The sequence below is a fragment of the Chaetodon auriga genome, chromosome 21, assembly GCF_051107435.1.
Source record: "Chaetodon auriga isolate fChaAug3 chromosome 21, fChaAug3.hap1, whole genome shotgun sequence".
NCBI classification, from domain to species: domain Eukaryota; kingdom Metazoa; phylum Chordata; class Actinopteri; order Chaetodontiformes; family Chaetodontidae; genus Chaetodon; species Chaetodon auriga.
Genome location: NC_135094.1, coordinates 16,456,964 through 16,478,835, shown reverse-complemented (window position 1 = coordinate 16,478,835; position 21,872 = coordinate 16,456,964). Strand labels below are relative to the sequence as shown.

At 44.5% G+C, this 21,872-nt stretch overlaps 2 protein-coding genes across 3 annotated transcripts; one reads left to right on the top strand and one right to left on the bottom strand.

Annotated features, from left to right (window-relative positions):
- Positions 1-520: 520 nt before the first annotated feature.
- Positions 521-12,767, top strand: nsmaf (neutral sphingomyelinase (N-SMase) activation associated factor). Of its 2 annotated transcripts, XM_076761580.1 has the most exons (31): positions 521-648; positions 3,140-3,226; positions 3,949-4,027; positions 4,219-4,280; positions 4,509-4,545; positions 4,655-4,705; positions 4,835-4,906; positions 5,024-5,071; positions 5,237-5,289; positions 5,460-5,589; positions 5,682-5,753; positions 5,886-5,994; positions 6,088-6,264; positions 6,377-6,456; positions 6,609-6,699; positions 7,136-7,199; positions 7,462-7,513; positions 7,867-7,987; positions 8,114-8,245; positions 8,325-8,367; positions 8,450-8,616; positions 8,744-8,855; positions 9,259-9,317; positions 9,675-9,742; positions 9,831-9,898; positions 9,975-10,098; positions 10,232-10,315; positions 10,675-10,825; positions 11,517-11,619; positions 11,927-12,036; positions 12,175-12,767. In XM_076761580.1, exons 1-31 carry the CDS (start codon positions 611-613, stop codon positions 12,267-12,269), a joined length of 2,739 nt encoding a protein of 912 aa, XP_076617695.1. In that variant the 5' UTR covers positions 521-610; the 3' UTR covers positions 12,270-12,767. The 2 variants fall into 2 exon arrangements, with proteins under 2 accessions (XP_076617695.1, XP_076617696.1); XM_076761581.1 differs by lacking the exons at positions 521-648; positions 3,140-3,226; positions 3,949-4,027; ... (4 more) ...; positions 5,024-5,071; positions 5,237-5,289 and having other exon boundaries at positions 7,467-7,513.
- A 274-nt stretch (positions 12,768-13,041) lies between these two features.
- cngb3.1 (cyclic nucleotide gated channel subunit beta 3, tandem duplicate 1) lies at positions 13,042-20,882 on the bottom strand. The gene is made up of 18 exons (XM_076761517.1): positions 20,693-20,882; positions 20,014-20,212; positions 19,812-19,878; positions 18,384-18,535; positions 18,001-18,297; positions 17,708-17,916; positions 17,538-17,588; positions 16,749-16,835; positions 16,570-16,634; positions 16,275-16,397; positions 15,966-16,107; positions 15,735-15,894; positions 15,500-15,597; positions 15,250-15,333; positions 15,011-15,129; positions 13,903-14,055; positions 13,542-13,686; positions 13,042-13,382 (listed from the first exon to the last, which is right to left on the bottom strand). The coding sequence occupies exons 1-18, from the start codon at positions 20,771-20,773 to the stop codon at positions 13,365-13,367; spliced, it is 2,250 nt and encodes a 749-aa protein (XP_076617632.1). The 5' UTR covers positions 20,774-20,882; the 3' UTR covers positions 13,042-13,364.
- Positions 20,883-21,872: the final 990 nt, after the last annotated feature.

The window sequence follows — 21,872 nt, the reverse complement described above, 5'->3', positions numbered from 1 at the left end:
AAGCCAAAGTGCCAACAACAACAACAACAACAACAACAATAACAAGAAGAAGAAGAAGAAATTATTTATTACTTTTAGAATAATATGATGATGCTAATAACAATAATCATAACTTTTTGTTTTGTAAAGCAAATTTCAAAGTGGTTTACAAATTCAAAGTAGTATTCATTTTAATCAGGGGTTGTCAGTTTACTCAATACAATAAAAGGGGTCCCTTAAGGAGAAAGGTTGGGATCCAGTGGTGTAGATGAAAATATTTATAGATATTTAGATTTATTGATTATAGTTACTAAATACACTGAAACACGTTTCAAAACAATTTCATAATCACCAACCACGATGTATATTGCAATACACAATACAAGCACGAATCATTTTTTTGTCCAAATGAACAAGAAACACCATGTCGATAACTGAAAGATACCTCAGCCTGATCTGAAATCTGTTATGGTACCCAGAAATTGAGTCAGAGTGACACCTCGCTGCTTTCCTTCGTTCAGGGATCATTTGTCTGTGGGTCAGTCACGTGGTGTCCAGCAAGTTTCCGTGTTTACGGAGCTCCGACTGAGGCTGGCGGCTGCTCACCCTCTGCCGAGGATGGTGTACAGTCATGGCTTTTTTACGGACGCTGGAACGACCTAAAGAAAGGTTAGTGCCGCCTCGCCTGTTGTTAACACACCAGCTAGCGTTGTGACAGACACGGGGGGGTCGTCGTGGGGGCTCCGCAGCAGCAGCCGTGTGTTTTATTCCTCGGCTCGGTGTGAATCCCATTGCGCCGTCCGGCTGGGCCACTCAGCTAATGAGAGCTTCACTGTCAGCGCTGCTGCACTGCTGTTATTGACGGCACGCAGAGGAACATGGGACTGTGTGCTGCTGGTGTGACTCTGCGTGACCTTAAATCTCCACTCGAGGCTCTTTCTGACCTCACACGAGCGACAGTGTTCATGTACAGCTGATACGAGCATCACAGATCAGCCAAAGTGCATGCTGGACCATTATCGCCATTGTGAACAAATGTTAAAGTAGCATCCTATTGAATAAGTCCTCGCTGAATTATATATGTTGAATTTACCACCAGAGCCATCTCTTAGAAGCTTTTAGATGATGCCCCGGGCTGAGGCATTGAATTTCATCCCTGCTCAGTGCACTTTGACACAGGGCCTCCAGAGGCAGGAAGAGCTGCACTTCAGCATCATGCAGACCAGCTGCCTTCATTAGCAGAGTGCACAGGGGCGCATGTGAGAAAAAAAAAAATTAGATTTCTAGATTGATTGCACTTTTGCTTGAGTCACTAGAGCTGCCTCTCCATTGATCCCTCCTCTGTGATGACCCAGGATTTATTCCAGGCTTCCTCTCCTGATACTGACTCTGATACTGCTGCTCTCTCTTCACCCTCGCTGTGTGGAGCTCATGAGAATCACTTTTATGGAAGGTAACATGAGGCCAGGGCTTGCTGTGGCAGTAAAAACCGACTCCACTGAGCGAATGCAGCTGATCGTGAAGACGCTGCATTTTAGAGTTGCACTGACAAAGACAGTGGGAGGAAAAACCTGGTGTCTTATTCTCATAATTGGGATCGCTCTGACTCATGGGTGGTGCTGACTGTGCACATTTCTGTTGCAGAGATGTGGGAAACACTTTGTGCGACAGTGTGAGGCTCCACAGAGCTTTTCAGAGACACTTAAAGCCCCCTCCTCCTCTCAGAGATGGGTTTTCTTATTGCTGCTTTACTGGGATGGATGTCTGAGCGTCACCGTGCAGAATGTTGTGTGTGCAGAGTTTCTTCTGCTGGAGGGGGAAAGTTTCTCTGTGCTCACCTAAAACTGCAGTTTGACATCACAAAGTTTGGAGGCTCAGTGGTCCAGTTTGCTGCTTGAGGATGAGCTTTTTCAGTGAGGCAGACAACATCTGGTGTCCAGCGGTGCAACCCTTGAAATGCTGTTTTATGATAATTGAACTTCAATCAAATCAAATGCTTTTCCAGCCAAAGGGAAACACAGACATTATAATCTGGATCAGTAGTTACATTGTGGCCAATACTTGGCAAATATGACAATATAAGTGAGAAAAAGTGGCAGCAATTCGACCGTCTTTATTTACATTTATTTCAATGTAATCTGACCGTCTAACCTTGATTATTCCACAGAATTGTTTTCAGTCCAATTTCGGTTGAGAAGGTTAACACTTCTGTAAAGGAAGGAAGTGTCGCACACTTAAAACCACATTACTATAAAGCAGTGATGTGGCTTTAGAGTACAACCAGTACTAGAAAGTAGAAATACTGCTGGTAAACAATCCTGAAATGACTCTGACCTCACACGTCGTCGGCGTCGTACAGCTGGTTTTATAGCATCACTCATTGCAGCTGTTGACTGTTCCTGTATCACCTTATTAATCATTTTATAGATGCTTGTACAATGTACACCCTTTGTAGAGCCGTATGCACCACGATAAGACCAACAGACTGTCACCATATTCATTGTATGTGATTAGCCTGCTGGGACAGCTCAGTCTCTTTGAACCTCTTGTTCGGTGTAAACCCTGATTCAGATACGACTGATGTGCATTCATTCTAAAGATCCAGCACAGGCGACACGTTCGATTCGCCGCTTTCAACGAGAGCTCAACTGTTGCATTTATTTTGACTCCTACTGAGGTTGTGATATGAGTCACAGTTTTCGTGCGGGATGCTCATTTTTGAGTTTCATTTTCACAAAAAAAATATTCCCTCATATCTGTAGCACCGCAGTGCTTCATTCATCATGATTTCTAATATTATGCTGTGACATATTTTACCTTTAACAAAAGATTACAGCCCCTGCCATGTGGGTATTGTACTGTGGTGTTATTGTACATCGACCTTTAAAGGTGCATTACTGATTCTTTTGACCACCTTCATTTGAGCTAAATTCACATGTAATTGAAGAGTTTGTCTTCATGAATAATAATTTACAGTTTGTGTGTTTTTCAACTGATCATTATTGAAGTTATGAGCCTGTTTTACTGCTCTATGTATGCACCAACATCACTAATGTAAACAAACCTCTGGCAGGGTCTCATATACTCCCAAAACCTGGAGGCGCTCTTTGTGGTGGTGTTCCCTTTAATAATTCATGGCACTCCTGTGTTTCTCCTCCAGGTTTTCTCTCCTGTTGCTGGATTTGGAGGAGTATTATTTTGAACAGCACACTGCTCACCACGTGACAAGCAGTTCAAAGAAGGAGAGGTAATTCAGACCATTAGCGACAATGCTTCATCCGCGGCTAACGTTCATTGGTCCACTGAGACTTGCTTTCAAATCGTTGCATTGGTTCCCCAGTTTCTTTTAGTTTCGGTCTTCCTGTTATCATCTGTGATAATCCTGATCACCATGTTAGTTTTTAAACCCCAAACTGTGCAAGAAGCCTGCAGCTCTTCTATTGTAATGATCCGGCGTTTGTTCAAAGACTTAGTCGTAGTCGTGTTCTCCCGTACGAAGCAGCTGTTCAAACATCGTCTTTTGTTGAGGAGGTTTGAGCAAACTAGAAGAATTCACAAGCCTCTCAGAACAAGATCGTTCAGACGATTTTGGTTTATTGTCATGTCAAAGCAGGGGGGAACATGTGTCCAATAAGAAGAAGGCAAAGATCGATGCTAACCCTGAGTGATGTGAACTTTACGGCGCTAACGGGCGTCTTTCGCCCCTTCATGTTGTGTCATTAGTAGGATTGTGTCTCTTCCTGTCAGCTTGCTATTTCACACTGTTTGCTACAATGTCCAATTAGCCTTGAATTCTGCAGGATCCCTTTAAAACACAAAACACAACTTCATGTACATTTCAGGCACTTGGTGAATTAGTAAATTCTGCTTCCATAAACTGTTGTTTGAATTCATTTCTTCCTACTATGTAGCTGCAGGGGCGAGTGGTTCAGAGTGCCAACAAGCTAACGTTTCCTGTTTTCCTTGCAGAAAAATCAGAGGCTCATTCAAGGTCTGTTCCAGATCTGTCATATTTGACCCAGATGATCTCGAAGAGCCAATTTTAAAGGTTTGAATAATAGTTCGATGTCTAGTATTTCTTCTGACTCTTGCTACTAGAGACAATGTTGTTTTATTTTTATCCATAAAGAAATGAGGTGTTTAAAAAAAAAATAAGGAAGTTGTCATAAACTGGAAATATTGATATGAAAGCCTCCACGAGGTGTTCGGCACGGAGTGATGCTGTTTCCGTTTCTGCAGATTCCTCTCCGAGACTGTAAGAAGATTGAGTTTGTGGAGAAGGAGAACAACCCTTTCAACGAGTGAGCACGCTTTCATGTGTGGCTCAGTTCACACGCTGATCTTTAATTAGTCCGTCCAACTGGTTTGGTGACTTCAGAGTGACGTGCAGATGTTTGCCATTCTGAAGCAGCCATTTGCAAATGATGTGGCATTCTGTTTCTTTGGGTTTAATATCAGTCTTTTTTTAAGCTTTGGTTTGAACTATTCCAGTGATATTTTCTGGTATTTAACTTGTGTTTCCCTCATAGGCCTCGTCCGTCTGCCATCTCTATTTCCTGTGGACAGGTGAGATTGATTTGTGTCCTCTCTTGTCTCATTTAATTCTTCCAGCACTGTTATATTGATCGTGACAGGTTGCCAAAGTAAACGCGCAAATGTCATTTTCACTTTTCAGGTCATTTACATCAAAGAAAGCAATGTCATAGCACCGTACAGAAATGAAAGGGTGAGTCAGCTGAAACCAGACGGGGGGTCTCCTCTGATGACGATTTGGCTGAATAAGTGCAAAAGAGACTCATTTATTTTGCTCATGTATTCAAACGAGGCCCTTAAACTTGTCTCGTCGCTTTGGCAGGGGGTAAAGAAAATGACTTTTCAGCTGGAAGTTTGGAATAAGACCGAAGACGTCGTTCAAACGTTACTGCAGGTACGTAGCTACTTTGAAACGACAGCGGCTGCAGGATCGGGAGGAAGGTTTACGTCCTCCGCTGCTTCAGTCACACGGGTGTCGCTCTGCTCTGTTTGACTGTGCTGAATTTTGCAGCTCCACAGGGCGTCCTGTCTGGATAAGCTCGGGGATCAGACTGCAATGGTGAGTCGATCAGTGTTTAAAGTCCAAGCTCACAGTAGGCCAGGATGAACAGCATGGCCGATCCGCTGTGCTTCGTGTACTTCATGCCACATAATCTTGCTTGATTATTGTTTTCATTGCTCACGATCTGTGATCAAACATTCGTCTCTTCTTGTGTGTTTCTAGATTGCAGCCAATTTACAGTCCCGACTGGCGAGGTCATCTTTTGACAAAAACTGGTACGCTGACCTCAAACTGAGGAGCATTTCCATGTCTCTGCGTGATGCTTTTAGTCACGTTCTGCTGTCTGTTACACCACATTTTACCGACATGCAATAGCTAAACCAAATGTTGTATTACTTATGTTTGTGAGCATGCAGCTTGATAAGGTTGGGAATGTGCTGTAAAGCTTTCAGAGCGTAGCTGAGAAGCCCCACATGGAGTGTGCGGTGGAGATGGTCCTGCCTCTGGTGTCCAATCCGGGACACGTCTGCATAACAGATGAAAACCTCTACTTCCAGCCCCTCAACGGATATCCGGTGAGCTGCCGCACCTCAGTGGACATGCTCAGACCCCTCAGTCGGGTATAGTTGAGGTAATTCCATCATTTCTGCATGTCTCGTCATCTCAGGAACAGGTGATTCAGATCAAACTGCACAGAGTCAGGAGAATCTACAAAAGACGGCACGGACTCAGACCTCTGGTGAGCGCAGAGAGCAAGCCAATAAAAAATGTTGCGATGCTCCTGTAGTTTGTCACAAGGTGAACTCCTCTTGCATTCACTAGACAAGTGGGATGATTGCATGTCTTTTGGTGCATGTCTGTCCTCACCCAGGGTCTTGAGGTGTTCTGCACTGAGAATGATTTCTGCTCTGACATCTACTTGAAGTTTTACAACACAGCTGACAGAGATGAGATCTACTACTACATCGCCACTTTCTTGGGTGAGAAAGCTCAAAGACATGGAAACCAGTATTGGTGAAACCCCTTAACACACGACTGACTTAACTGCGCTGCTTTTCCTCCCTGTCGCTCAGAGAACCACATGACGGAGCACACAGCAGAGAGCTACATGCTGCAGTGGCAGCGCGGCCACCTGAGCAATTACCAGTATCTCCTTCACCTCAACAACCTGGCCGACCGCAGCTGCAACGACCTCTCCCAGTATCCCGTCTTCCCCTGGGTCCTCGCCGACTACAGCAGTGGGCAGCTGGGTGGGTCCACAGCAGAGAAACACACAGAGATTACATAACATGTGACTGCAGAGGCCTGAGGTGATCTGTCTGCATGTTCTCAGGACTTATATTGTGTGTTTGTGTCTCTCAGATATGACAAACGCCGCCACCTTCAGAGACCTCAGCAAACCTGTGGGAGCCCTGAACAAAGAGCGACTAGACAGACTGCTGGTGAGACTCTGCTGCATCTGTTCAAACGCAATCAGGCTGAAAAGCTTCATGGATTAGCTGTTGATGTATCTGCAGCTGAGTGTTTGCTAAATGCTGTTTCTGTTGTGTGAGAACCTCTAGTCATGGTAACCTCAGAGTTCTCCCGTCCACAGGCTCGCTACAGAGGCATGCCTGAGCCTTCCTTCATGTACGGCAGCCACTACTCCTCTCCGGGCTATGTCCTGTTTTACCTGGTCAGAGTCGGTACGTGTCGCACTTCCTCCTTCAAGCTTCAGTGTGTTCACGCACGGTCGACAGCTGCTCAACCAGATGGCGTGTTTTTATCTGCATGCCTGCCTGCACTGTGGAAATACTGTCACTGTGTGCAGGAGACTGAGGTTGATCAAGTGCAAAGCCTGTCAGGTCATCAGTCGGCAGGTCTGACACCAGTGTGCAAGCTCAGATTCTTCATGGCAACATGACGTTTTCAAACTTGATGGAAAAGGTTGTTCATGATGCTGTTAATAGAGCTGTTAATATCACAGCATCTCCAGACTAATTACACAAACAGAAAGTGAGGTGATTTCTACTGCAAATGCATTCTTGCTCTGTTGGTATGTGGCTGCTATCTTTGTTTTTGACTGAAAAATGAGGCTGTGTTTTTAATATTTGTTTGTCCTAATGATGTTGTCCCCTGCAGCTCCAGAGCACATGCTGTGTCTCCAGAATGGCCGCTACGACCATGCAGACCGCATGTTTAACAGGTACATCATAACCATGCTCTGGAGGATATCATCAGTGACGCAGCATAGATTTCACTCCTCATTTACTGGTGTTAGAATAATGACTGACCAGTCAGAACTACTTAAATGACAAATACAAGAAATTACAACAGTCACAACACACAAACGCACAATATTTAATGTGTCAATTAGAACGCTTGCTTGCACTTATTAATAAACTTAACATATTGAAAGTATGATTTTTGCATGTTGGTATTCACTGACCTGCATCCATTTCTTACAGCATAGGTGAAACATGGAAAAACTGCTTAGAGGGGGCGACTGACTTCAAAGAGGTAAACTATGAATCTTCACATGATGTCAGTGACACACTGAGGGCTGTTTTCAGCATGTGTCTGCCAAGAAGGGAACAGTTTCTGCCTGTAATGGTAATAGACAGAAAATCACATCATGTGTGCTGATCACAGAGCTCAGATTGTTCCTGTTTCATCGTTAGTTTGTCGGCACAGCTGTGAAACAAGCAGTTAATCCACTCAGTTGCTGGTGACTGTCAGCCTGTACAGCACACACTGTGCAGCTTTCCAGTCGGACACACTGTTTCTTTCTTTCTGGCAAAGCAGTATTTTTGTATATTTTGTGTGTTTCATGACATGCTGTCTGCCTTGTGTGTGTGTCTCCCATGATGCAGCTGATTCCAGAGTTCTATGGGAACGACCCCAGCTTTCTGGAAAACAAGCTGAGTCTTGATTTGGGCAGAAAGCAGAATGGAAGCTTCGTTGGTGATGTCATTCTCCCTCCGTGGGCCTCAGGTAACGTCCTGATCAGCTGATCATGGTGTGCATGGAAGCTCTGTCTGACCCAGGTGTCACATCCTCCTGAACATGATGCATAAAGCTTTGTGCACATTTCCTGTATCCTCTCTGTCACGACTCCAGACAGCAGTGATTTTCTCCAGAAGCACAAGACGGCTCTGGAGAGTCAGTATGTGTCGGAGCACCTCCACGAGTGGATCGACCTGGTGTTTGGCTTTAAACAGAGAGGCAGTGAAGCTATCGCAGCCCATAATGGTAAAACTACCAGCAGCTCTTTTCACCATCAAACCCCCCAAACTGGGCAAAGACTCACAATTATCTCATTGCCTTTCAGTGTTTCACCCGCTGACGTACGAAGGCGGCATCGACTGTGATAGGTATCAAAGAAAATCACCCCTCATGATATTTAAAGATACTTAACATCGCGCTGTGTGACTAACTTTCCGTTTCTCTGCGAAGCATCGAGGACCCTGACCAGAGAATCGCCATGCTGACACAGATCCTGGAGTTCGGCCAGACGCCCAAACAGCTGTTCACCAGCCCCCACCCTCAGAGGATCACACCGAGGTTTCACAACATGACCCGGAGCTCCAGCGTCAACTCACCAGTCAGTGAATTGTCTCCAGGTAGAAACACACACACACACTTAAAGGGGAGAGACAGAAGACAGTATTTGTCTGTGAATGCAGCACTTGCCTCCACCTACATGTACCTATATGTCCCTGCAGCAGTTGTCCGTGTGCTGTTTTGCAGCCTCTCAGAGCGAGGACTCGTCCTTTGAGGACCTGACTGAGGAGAGCAGGAAGTTAGCCTGGGCACACATGGGAAATCTCAAACTGGTCTCCAGCCACAAGATCCACAAGGAGTAAGTCGAGAGGCGCCACAGCTGGCTGACGAAGTACAAATACAATTGCGTTGCTAGTCCTCATATGAACCGCGTGGCCTGACGTGAAAACTCGGGTTCAAATATGAGGAAGTGCATGCAAAGCTGAGTTTTGAGAACAGTAGCTTATTAGAATGCATGGAGGGGCAGGTGGCTGCTGTAAAACCACTTCCTCCACTTTAGAGACATAAATCAAGACATCTGCAGAGAAACGAAGTGTTTCCTCACCTTTCCAAACAAGCATTTCAAAGCTCCCCTTCCTCTGTCTTGTCACTGTAATAGTGTGACTGCTACACTAACCCAAGTACATCCTACCACGTTTTTTTTCTTTTTGTAGACATTTCTGCTCATGCTATGTTCATGAGCCTTTCTGTTGAATTTGCAGGGCTGTGACGGGCATCGCTGTGACTCGAGATGGAGCGGCTATTTTCTCCACATCCCAAGGTCTGGAAAGTATCTCAAAGCAGACAAATAGCATTTATCACTGAGGCAGAACAAGGATGAAAAACAGGCCTCTTTGTGCAGAAAGATGTACGGAAAACCACAGCACAGTGTTAGCTGAGATACTGTCAGGCAGCAGCGTCTATTACAGGCTCGTGTGTATGTACCGACAGTATGACTTCTCACTTCTGCCTTCAGTGGCCCTCTGAGGTTCCTCTATTACGTGAAGCATCAGAAGCAGTCAGATGTACTGTTTTACTAGTAGAAGGAGAGCACAAGTCAGTGCTGGTTACAGCTGAGTTAAAGCTGAAATGACCGCTGTTCTGTCATATTTCTCAACTGTACCGCTCTCTATTCCAGACTCAACGCTTAAAATGTTCTCCAAAGAGCTGAAGGACTTCCAGAGAAGCATGTCCTTCTCTAACATGGTACGCAGCTGTCTTTACTTTCCACGCCACCGTCTCTGGCTGCGTGTCCCGCTCTCTCTCAACAAGAAACCCCTGGTCTGTTTTTCAGGCGCTGTCGTCGTGTTTGATGCTGGCTGATGGTAAAACTGTGGTGTGTTCTTCGTGGGACAACAACGTGTATGTACAGAACATGCAAGAACGGACATCTGATTTGGTCTTCGGACAGATTTTCACACTGTTTCTCTTCCATCAGTTATTTCTACTCCATCCCGTACGGCAGGCGGCAGGACACGCTGATGGGTCACGATGACGCCGTCAGTGGAATGTGTTGGTTTGATGAGCAGCTGTACACGGCGTCCTGGGATTCAACTGTCAAGGTAAAGACTTTGACAATGAGGCCTTGCTCCGCTGTGATGTCCGTGTTGAGGGTCAGACAGATGCAGTGCATGTTAGTGTTTTTATGGGGTGTGTTGTTGTCCTGATTGAGAGCTGGTGTTGTTTATTTCACAGGTGTGGCAGTGCGCTTCTCACAGCTCATCCAGTCACAAGAGATCCCAGTTTCACTTACTGGCTGAGTTGGAACATGAGGCTGGGGTGAGTGAGTTACATGTCTGGGCTGTTTCAAGGTGCATCACTTACTCATGAAATATGTGTGCTTTGAGTGCAAACACGTGGAGTTTATCTGTAATTGACTGAACCCTCAGAGGAGTCCAGCCAACAGGAGGCATGTTTGGCTTCCTTCATAAATCAAAAGCTGAAAATATCTTTACTATCAGGCTGGAAAAAGTTTATTTACTCATATTCTGTGTTTTAATGTTGTGTGAAATTATTGTAATGTCATGCACATTCTTAATAAATACACTTCACAGGGTTAGAATAAAAAACAAATGACCTTGAAGGATAAGCATCTCGTTTTCCTCCTGTCATATCACCTCTGTGGCACGTGCGCGCAGGTGAACACCATTGGTCTGAATCCAGCGGGGACTCTGCTCGTGACCGGCTGCAAAGACGGGACCGTCACCATCTGGGACACCAGCAGCTACACAACCCTGCAGCAGGTCCACTGCCACACTGGAACCATCCACCACATGGCCTTTAGTCCAGGTACGGGTCAGACCAGCTAATGTGACACTTTCAGAGCTAGTTGGTGAAGAAAACACTACAAGCACAGTGCACAGGTGGTAAACTGCTCTGCTGGACATTCCTCATGTTTCACTTTTAAAGGTTACCAATCCTATTAAGAAGCTTGTTGAGTGGTTTATCTCATTTCAGCTGGTGCAATGGAAATGTTGCCTTCAGGGACTGATGCAGAGCACAGTAATTGGTTCTGCCTCATTGATTTGCGTCTTCAAACCGCTTTAATTTGAACACACTGCACATTGAAGGGGCAGCTGCTTTATTTGTTTTGCTGTCTCAGTTATGAATGCCAACGTCACAGAGGTACTGAAGGTCTTTTCTGGCAGCACTGTTTGCACCATTATACCTCCTAAACTTTATTATCCAGGAAACATCTGGTTGTATTTTGTAACTGTATGTCTATAAGGCTTGTAAAAACCTGGGTATATAACAGGAGTACTGTACTGCACTGTATGCTAGCTGGCCATTTTTAAAACTTTTTTGTTATGTCTCTCATGAAGCAGAATTAGCAGCTTTCAAAGCTGTATTTGAGAAATTAGAAAATTTGAAAGATTGATCCTGTGTTAAAAGTGCCTCCGATACATGTCACATCCAGCCAAGACAGTGAACCACTGAGTACAGACAGACGGCTTTAAAGCAATGATCTTTGCATCCTCAGATAGCCGACATGTTCTCAGTGTCGGCGCTGACTCCTGTATGAAGGTTATCGACGTCCAGACGGGAATGGTGATCTCGTCAGTGAAAGCAGAGGAGGAGCAGAGGTACGATACACACACAGTGACAGAGGCACTGAAATTAGGTAAAAATTGACTCTACTTAGTTTCTGTATTCCTAGATGGACTGATGCATGCACAGATGTGACTACTCGCATAAGTTAAGTGCAGCGAGAAACAGACTGATCTGAGACTGGCTCTCTGCTGAGCTGCTGGGAGCATTTACATTCCTCCAGTCCAGAACCTTTAACTTGTTTTGTGCATGAGCTCGGAGAACAACTCAACAACTGTCAGCCTGTGAAAAGAACAGCTGATTCACAGTCTTCTTGCGGACTTACCGTCTGTGTGGGTCCAGGTGTTTCTGCTGGGATGGGAGCTCAGTGCTGTGTGGGGGGCAGTCTGGTGACCTCCTGCTGTGGGACCTGCTCAGCAACACTGTTACCAAGAGGATCCCCGCACACTCAGGTACAGCAGCTCACCAGCAATGTTTAAAGCTTTGAGAGGTGTTAAATGAAGCTTTAAGCCAATGCTAATGCTAATGCTACCTGTACATTTTAGATTATTATCATGCACATGTTGATTGTAAAGTGTGTCTTTGTGCAGGTGCCGTCACGGCCATGTGGATGAACGAGCTGTGCACTGCGGTGATCACAGGCGCAGAGGACAGACAGACCATCTTCTGGAAGCTCCACAGTTAAACGACTGTTTGCACAAGCCATCTGCTGGGGGAGATAAAAGACTTCCAGTGCAATATACTGGACTATACCGGCCAAGTATCCTGCAGACTACATGACCCCGCTGTCTGACTCAGAGCACACTCATCAAACGTACTGGAAATGTACAGTACCACAGAGCAGTTACAGGGGGATGGGGACTTAAATCTCCCTCAACTCTAAAGCAAACAAAAGGTCATAATCAGCCATGTTAGTTCATCTATCTGCATATTGAGAGAAAATGTCCAATTGCAGTTTTGTGCATGAGAGCAGGAAGCTCAAACAGTGTTCAAGCCTTATTTTTCTCTTCTGTTTTCAGCTTGTTCGACATTTGCGTGGATTTTCCTTTCCCGTGTATTATTTGTTACGTGTCATATTACACTGCTTTTTTAAATTAGCGATCGTGTTTCTGAAGCTTTAAGTGCATTTTATTCTGTGAAGGTGTCAGGTGTTACCAGTACCAAATAACACGGATCTCCAAGAGTCGCCTTTCCATCGTCTCCTCTTTGTTGCTGTTTAGATTTCTAGAAAGCTCGTTATGCTGAGCTGCACAAGCTGAGATAAACAGCAAGGGATGCATTCATAGTTTTTATGCCTTACTTTCATTCTCCTTTGAAATTCTGATGTCAGACATCAGGTGGTGCTCTTCACCTGTTCAGCCATCACCGCTCACACTACCTTTCCACTTCAACCTAAAAACAAATTACAAAAACTAAAGAGCTCATCTTTCAGTAATAAAACACAGGACATATTTTGCAGTAAACATCTTAACTTTTATTGTTTTATATGAAAAAATGACATTATTTACATTATACACACTTCAAACATAACGTTAACCTTCAGATTTGGCTACTGGCACTGATCAGGTTTGATTTAACGGATGATTCTGTCGCTAATAAGGAATCTACAAAAGTTTACAATGTGATTATTATTAGATTAGAATTACTGACGCTTTGTTTCCATTCTGCTCCTGCAACAGTTCCTAACATCTGTCTTGTGAGGCTTTCAGTCGCCAGTGAAAAGTGCAATATACAAGCCGAGTTGATGCTGTGAAGCTCTGCAGCGTCACACATGCCAGTCTCATTTCTCCTCTGGTTTCTGTGGACAGAAGGCAAAAAAAAACAAACGTTACTCACATCACTGCTCGCTCACCCTGGATGTGATATGATGTGATGACTGGACCCAAAGTCATGCTGATGAAAAGCTATCTAATGCTTACATTTTCTACGGTAGTGCTAGGCTGTGTCAGGACTTTACCTTCTCCAGGAGGCCCGCTTTGCGAAAATTGGCAAACGCTTTGAGTATCTTGGGTGTTGGTGGTTTTTGTCCAAACAGAGTCAGACCTTTGGGCTTTTCCTCATTGGTTTTCGCACCTGCGGGGCCCTTGGCTTTGATCAGTTTCCTTCACAAACACACACGTACACACACAATCCTTCATGGGCTGCATTTTAAAAAGGAATTCGCACTTGCACATTTGCATTTTCTGTAGTATCACAAGGGTTTGATGGAGGTTTTTGGAGGTTTGGTGCTGATTAATTCTTAAATTTCTAAAACAGTATAAAACTTCTGCATTGCCAAAGAAGTTAACTACCGCTGAAACACTTTGTCAACGACTCACCTTCCCTTCTTGGCCAGAACTTTCTGAGACTCGGGATAGTGGACGAGGATATCAAACAAGTCCTTCTTCTCCAGGACAGAAAGGTTAGCAAAGCCATGTGCCCTCACGTTAGCGGTGCGTCTGTTTCCTCCATCTTTGGCAGACTGTAGTAAACTGATGGGGACAAAAGCATGAATATGTCATGCGTCTATTGTACAAAATGACTTTGAGTTACACCAGGGAAATGCAGGCACAGACAACAGACTAATGCAGCATTCATGCTATGTTCTCTACCTTTGTGAAGCTGACACTGTCCAGAAAACATCATTTAGCTTGCAGGATGTACACCACTGTTCAAAAGTTCAGACAGCCTGCCACAAAAGTTTGATCGGGTCAGGTAGCTGAGAGGACCGCTCTATATTCTTGAAAGCTTTCAGGTTGTAGAAAGTCCTCTTTTAAAAAAAAATGTCATTTTATATGAAGGGTTTGCAAAGAAAAGTCATTCAGCTCTGCAGACGGAGAATGAAACGCTGCACAATGGTTCAATCAGGCTGACAACTGAAAGGACAGAAAGAGACAAAGACGCCTCTGAGCCACAGTTAAATGAGAATATAAGAAAGCACCAGTCGCTGTGCTGTGTTGAATAGGAGCAGGTTCCCGTTTCAGTGTCAGGCACACAATAATGCCTGTAACATGCTGGAATTGACAGGTGCGTCGCTTTAGCAAAACAATTCAAAAGCGAAATAGAAGGTTAGGCTACGTTTAGCACTGTTGTAACTGGATCATGAAATCATCCCAGTTTAAACGTGCTCAATCTAACCACTGAGTGCAGAGAGCCCAGAGGAAAATGCCCAAATATTTAGGCCCCAGCTTCAATAATGATCGAGAGTCAACAACGCCTTTCTGGACTGGACAAAAAAATTCAAAATCAAAGGGTATTTGAGGGAAAAAAATGTAGGAATTCTAAATATTCAATTCCATTTCTGGCAATAGAGCCCCTCAAATCCTGAACACCGGTCCTTTAAGAGAGGAAAACTGCACCAGATTTAACTGAAATGACAGACAAATGTGTGACTTGTTATTCTGTATTATATCTGTCACAGAGCATGAAATGCTCCTGCAGACAAACCTGATTTCTCCAAACACACAGCCGGCCTTCAGTGTGACAAACACAATACTGTTGTCGGGGCCTCCCACCACCTGCACCGCTCCACTTTTAATGATGTACATCTCTTTACCGATGTCCCCCTGCAGGGAGGAGCACAGGACGGGGACGCAGAGGTCAGCATCAACCTTGGATAAACTACTGGACGTTTGGTCAGTTTATCCTTTCTAAACACACACACACATACAGACACATGTACCCACTTTCTTCACAACAAAGTCTCCAGGTAGATAGATGATAGACTTGAGCCTCAGCAACATGTCCACCAACATCTGCTGGTCACAGCCCTGGAAGAGATGGCAGCAGGTCAACAGGTTAGTTTCAGTGCTTTATTCACATTTGGATTTTAAAGGCTATGAAGAAAAGCACGGCCCCAAAATTCTTAAGCTCACAATTTCAATTGGAAATGCAAACAGAGGCCTGTGACAGAGGACACAGTTAACGCTGAGTCACCTGAAACAGTGCGATCTTCTGGAAGGTTGCCAGGTTGATGTCCACAGCGATGGCAGTCTTCATCACCAGAGGCAGCTTGTCAAGCAGCTCCGACTCATCTGGAGAGGACGTGTACATGGAAATCTTAACGTATTCCTAAAAGAGTTTTATCGCTTTGATTTTTAGGAGAGTTTTTGTGTCTGGTTTGTCAGTCTCACGAGGAAACAGCTCTGACTTCAGGTTTCCTGAGACTCACCCAGCATGCCCTGAGCAGCCCAGGTGTAGTTGTACCAGGTCCGCACTCTGTTCTGGACATACTTAGGGATCGTATAGGTGTTCATGTAGGCAACACAGCCGTCCATTGATGCCCGGAAATATGCCTGACCTGCTGTTGCTGCTCCTATGACGTCTCTCATCTGAAAGAAGGAGATTCAAATATAGAATGCGCAGAGATCTAAGATCCTCTGACTGCTGTCACGTGACCTACCTGTCCAATCAGACTGGAGAACACAAAGACGCCGATGAAAAAGTTCAACATCTGAAAGGTGATCTCAAAGGTGGTCACGGGCTCTGGAAGACCCCCGATGTTGATCAGACTGCGGACAGCAAAGTAGTAACAGCGCAGGTAGCTGCAGGAGAACAGGAAACGTCTGATTGACAGTTCAATAAAAACACGCCATCATGCCTTTATGCTGTTGCACTATGTACATAGTGCACTGTGCATGACATGTTCAGCTCCATGGGCAGAAACACAACAACGCCAACACCCTCAAACAGTAAGTACAGCAGTACGTACGCTGTGCCCTCTCCGTCGTACACCCACGTAGTCGTTGCAAGGCCCTGGTGCATCGAGGCAACAAAATACGCACAGGCGTTGAGATGGAGCATGAAGAGCAGGTAGCCGGTGGTTCGAGCGACTCTGCGTAAGAAAGAGAAGGGTCAGGTGTGAGGGAGCTGATCCGTGTGTGGAATAAGGCTCATTTTAGCTGCAGATATTGTCGAGATATTATCACACGTTTACACACAGTGTACTAAGAACTGGAAGAAAACCAGCGTTCATTTGCTCTTGTCATGGTCCCAGCAGCATTTACCTCCAAATGTAGGCTTTGGCCAAGACATTCTCCAGGCGATCGCTAAACTCAAAGAAGGACTCAATCTGGAAGACACAAGGAAACAAACAGGACATGTGAAGTCTTTTTAGACAAAAACGTATTTTTCTCTGTTTTTCCACATTTTACATCATTGGTAACATGATCAGCCGACTGCGTACCCTGATGAAGCGGTTGATTCGGTAGATGGTGGAGAATTCAAAGTGCAGGCAGAGAAGGTCAAAGGGGAGGATGCTGATTATATCAGTCTAAAAAGAGAAGAATAAGAACATCATGGCAAGTTCCACTGCGGTCAGTGGTCAGTTCCCTGATTTGATCCCCATCACTCAAAAGACTTTCTTTGCTGCCACATACACTTAAAAATACCAGTACAACAATGTGAAAATACTCACACAGTCACACAAAAGTACAAAAGTATTAGTATGAAGTACTTGACTGATATTGGACAGAACATGATTAGATTGTCAATACTGACGCACTAATGCCTAAAAAGGATTTTACAGTTGCAGCTAGAGCTAATTTGGATAACTTTATATACAGTTAGCTCATTTAGTCCTGTTTGTTTGACCCATTCGTCCACCAGCCTGCTCCATATGCAGGCATCTCTCTCACCTGACCTGACATTCGCACCTGAAATGACCCGCGAAAATCAAGAAATGTGTTGTGATAGCACGCCAAATGACTTAAGACAATGAGAAGAGGCTGAGTGGTTCCCAACCTGAGATGAAGGTCATGAGATGATTAATGGGGTAAGAAAAACAAAATTGAGCCACTTTGAGCCTTTAGCAGTTATTTCAGTGAAAGCATGTGCGAGATTTATAGCTGAAATCGCTCTTTGGTGGAACTGTCAACAACTCATAGACATCTTGTTGACAGGGCCCCACACAAACACAAAGTACAACTTCCTCAAAACTACATTTAAGTACGATGTTGAGGAAATGCATTCTCACCTTAAATCGATTGGATTTCCGATAGTGTACTTTAGTCTGAGCTCTGTCTTTCTGCGGGAGATAGAAGATGTTTGTGATTTATACACAGTATTACGGTTCAGGTGGGTTTAAGAGCATTTAAAGCCACTAAGTTCATTCATTCTTTTGCTTCATATTGCTTTGGGACTTACAATAATGTCTCCCGCTTTGATAAACTGTAGCCGAGGCTGCCAGATTATGATGTCAATAACATTCACTATGTCGCTGAGAATGTCGCAAACTATCCAGTAGATGTTGATGTCGTCGTTATGATAAGGGAAGGCCATCCGGGCAGTGCAAAACCAAACATTGTAGTTGTATGCCAACGCTACGAAGCCCATCCATGTAATGTACCGATGATCTGGAGAGAGGGAGATATACAGATTTAAAGTATTTCAATGTTTTTACATGTTCATTTAATCCCAAATGTCGTGGTGCGCCTCACCTAAAGGATCTATGGTGCTTCCCAAGTGGCTGTCCATCTTTTCCTCGATTGGATGGAAGAGGACGTCGAAGCAGGAGCAGTTGATGTCTGGGAGGATCTTGGCTTTTTTCCTGGCCTCCTCTGCCAGCCTCTCCTCCTCTGCTTTCTTCTCGGCCTCCAGCCTCTTCTCCTCATCCTTTTTCTTCTTCTCCTCTGCCTTCTTGGCGGCCTCCTCTGCTTTCTTTTTATCAGCCTCCTCCTTTGCGATCCGCTCCTCTTCCTTCAGCCTGATGTAGTCGTCCTTCCTGAGGATGGGTGCTGAGCAGACAGAGGGTGACGGGGAGGCGGTGAGTTGGATGCCTCTTTGATTGTGTTTGTGTTGGTTTGCACGTGGCCATACTTACTGACAGGTGGGCTGATCTCAGGCGAGGTGGCGTAAGGGTCTATGGATTTCTCTTTGAGCTCCTCTGTCTGCTCTCTTAACTTCTTGATCATACATCTGAGCACCGCATCTGTGTAGCGGAAGTAGACGACAGGTGGAGGAGGGGGCTCTTCACTGAAAAGCAAAAAAAGTATATATAAAGTCCATGCTATTATAAAAAAATCTGAATGCATAAAATAGTGTATAAATCATCTGCAAAGAACAGAATCTAAATCAAAACTGACTTCCCACTTTCCATGTTATCTCTGATTGACTCTCAGTCACAAACACCATTAATCTCCTAATCTCCTTTCCTGCTTTAGGAGCCACAGGCTGCGAGTCACAGTGTGATCATGGCTGCTGTCACTGCAGCTAACGCACAACACGTCCGGACACTGTAAGTATTGTAAGGAAAGCTGGAACAAACGGCGTTGAGGGTGAACTGTCCGTCTGTATGCTCAGTTATAATGGTACATGCAGAGTTTGGAGGGGAAGTTTAGTTTTAGATTTATTATTCAAACAATGCACGATATAGAGTAAATTGAACATTAAACTGCGACAGCTCTAATTGTTTACAGTGCTGTGCTGCACCTGATGTGATGCACTGATACCTGGAGACGAGAGGAATTCCTGACAGGGACAGAGCTCAAGCTCCAGGGTTGAGGTATTCTTAGTCAGGTTATATATATCGCTGCTAATCACTGTTAGAGACTCAGCTAGCCTCACAAGTTACTCAAATAAACAAATCATTCAAAAAAGTATTTGCTTGATGGATCTTTTGAATATTCCAACAATTCTCCTCTCACCACAAACAGACTGAAAAGTAAATTTAATCTGAGACGACACAATAGAGCTCAACGATCGTCAGACCCAGTGTTTCATTCGCTGTAGTGGATATTACACCTTAGCAAATAACATCTTAAGTCAAGGAGAGTGACTAAAAAGCAAAGGTCTTCTCACATGTGACTCAGCCACCACCACATGTCCTCCTGTGTTTGATGTGCTATGTACGCAGTAACTGTGCTGTTCCATCAGAAGTCTGATCTGACCCTCCATCATTTTAACAATTGACCATCTGCCACCTTGTCTCCACAGCAGTCAATCCATAAGATGAACACTTGCATCATTTCATGACATTCATGTCCAAAATGGATTGACTCCAACCAGAGATCATGCAGTTCATGGTCAGTGCTTAAACCTCTAGACCAACAGGGCAGCAGCACAAATTTAAGTTAATGTAAGTCCTGTAACATAAAGCCTACAATAAGGTCTGAAAGCTTGAAATGCCAGTACTGACATATCCATCCATTATCCATTCACCCATAACCATAAGGGTTATAGGGGACTGGAGATTTTCCCAGCTCGCACTGGGTCAGATGTGAGGTGCGCACAGTGTGCGATGCATTCTTACCCCTCAGCCCCCTCTTCATTGGCAGGAGCAGCAGGAGCTGGAGCTGGAGCTGGAGCTGGAGCTGGAGCTGGAAGAGAAATATTGCAGCACTGTTTATTAGTCACCTTCTAAAACCTGATTGGACAAAAAAACCCCACAAATCTGCCAGGGAAGAGGTGAGTGACTGAGTATGGAGTTCAGACCAAATGAACAGACTTCTCACCTGGCGCTGGCTCTTCCTTCTTGGGCTCTTCTTTTTTCACTTCTTCTTTCTTTTCCTCATCTTTTTTCTCCTCCTCTTTCTTTACTTCCTCTTTCTTTTCCTCCTCTTTCTTTACTTCCTCTTTCTTTTCCTCCTCTTTCTTCTCATCCTCTTTCTTTGGCTGCTCTTTCTCGTCCTTCTTTTCAGCTGGCTTTTCTTCCTGTAAACACACATCACTGTTACAGCACCCCCTCTACCCTTGTCATTCGTCCTCATCAGTTTGCCCTTCCTCAGTTTTAGGACAAATCTCGCAGGCGCAGCAACAGTAAATCCACCCTCCCTGCAGAAGCTGCAGTCACTGCTCCTCTTCAGAGCTAAGCTGCTTCAGAGGCTTTCCCTGATCAGAGTCACCTGCCGTAGTTTACCTTAAAACAACTCATATGTACTCAGCTTAACAAGCAGGCAGCAACCACAAATATATCACAAATTAATTTAATGTTTGGTTTAGATGGTGCTCATATTAAAACTGCTGGACAGCTGTTCAGGGAGCAGCCAACATAAATCACTGTAACAATTTCATACAAATATGAGCAAGTGAAATGCTCTGAGTTTACAAAGCTAGAGTAAAGACATGTTTTCAGAATGCCTTTGTGATCCAGGTCTTTTGTATTTAAGGTATTAGAAGAAGTCCAGGCCTTACCTTAGCGGGTGGAGGTGGAGTAGCAGCTTGGGCAGGGGGAGGCTCAGGAGCCCCTATCCACTTCCTCAACCTGCTGAACATGGTGGGGTTTGGTGTGGGCTACAGCGAACAGGTCTGCCCATCCACGTCTCCTCCTGAAGAGCCTTTCCTATGTGACTCTCAGGTCTTGAAAGAGTCCTGGGATCCTCTACAGTCCTCGTGTCACATCCAAACAACAGACTGAGGCAATTAAATTTCTTAGAGCCATTAATTCCCTTCGGGCAACTCCCCTCTCTGCTGGAGTCAACACCAGATCAGCTGTCACAGCTGCCAAGCACTTCCCCGAAGCGTTGACTCCAGTCCAGAACAAGGACCAGTTACAGGGCCTGACTGCTTCATCATCGGTTGGCATTCATAATGAATGCAAGTGTTTCTTTTTGATAATAAATTATCATATGAAAATATTGATTACTGCCAGTCAAAGTAGCTAAATTAACTTTACTGAAGTCCAAGTTTCACACAGAACTGAGTGCATATTTCTATATATTTTAATTGTGGGATAAGATATGAATAACATGGTGGCAACTCGTGTCTGCATGGGATAAAAGCAGCTGCTGTAAAATTAGACTGATGGGTCTATTTCAGTGCCTTCTGGCTGCAGAGTTCACAAACGGAGAGTCCACTTAAGGACATTAACCCTCACAATGTCCCTGTCTGGCTAACGGGATTAGTTAGCACCTCTTTCTCTGAACGGCAACTCCTGCTATACAAACACAAAGCTGACAGACGGATACACGACAAGCGCAGCAAAGAGCACAGGATGCCACTGGAAGCAAACTGTAGTTCAATCAGCAAACTATTTATTGAAGCAGATATCCATGGAGATCAAATCAATCAAATATTAGATGGTGAGAATTGCTCTTATAAATTGTTATGATTCATAATCTCTGTTTGGCCTTTACAACTACTGGATGATACAGCCGATACAAGCATTATAAGGGTGAATAGGCAGTTATACTGCATATACTACTTAATACAAGTAGTATCCATTAGGGGCTTCACAGACAGAGTCTAATATTGCACATGTCATCAAAATAGTGTGGAAATCAGTCTTTAAATACACAACTTTAAATCTGCTTTTTGTTCAAATTAGCTGGAGTTTGTCACATGAGACTTTATAAATGTCACTTAAAAGGTGTTT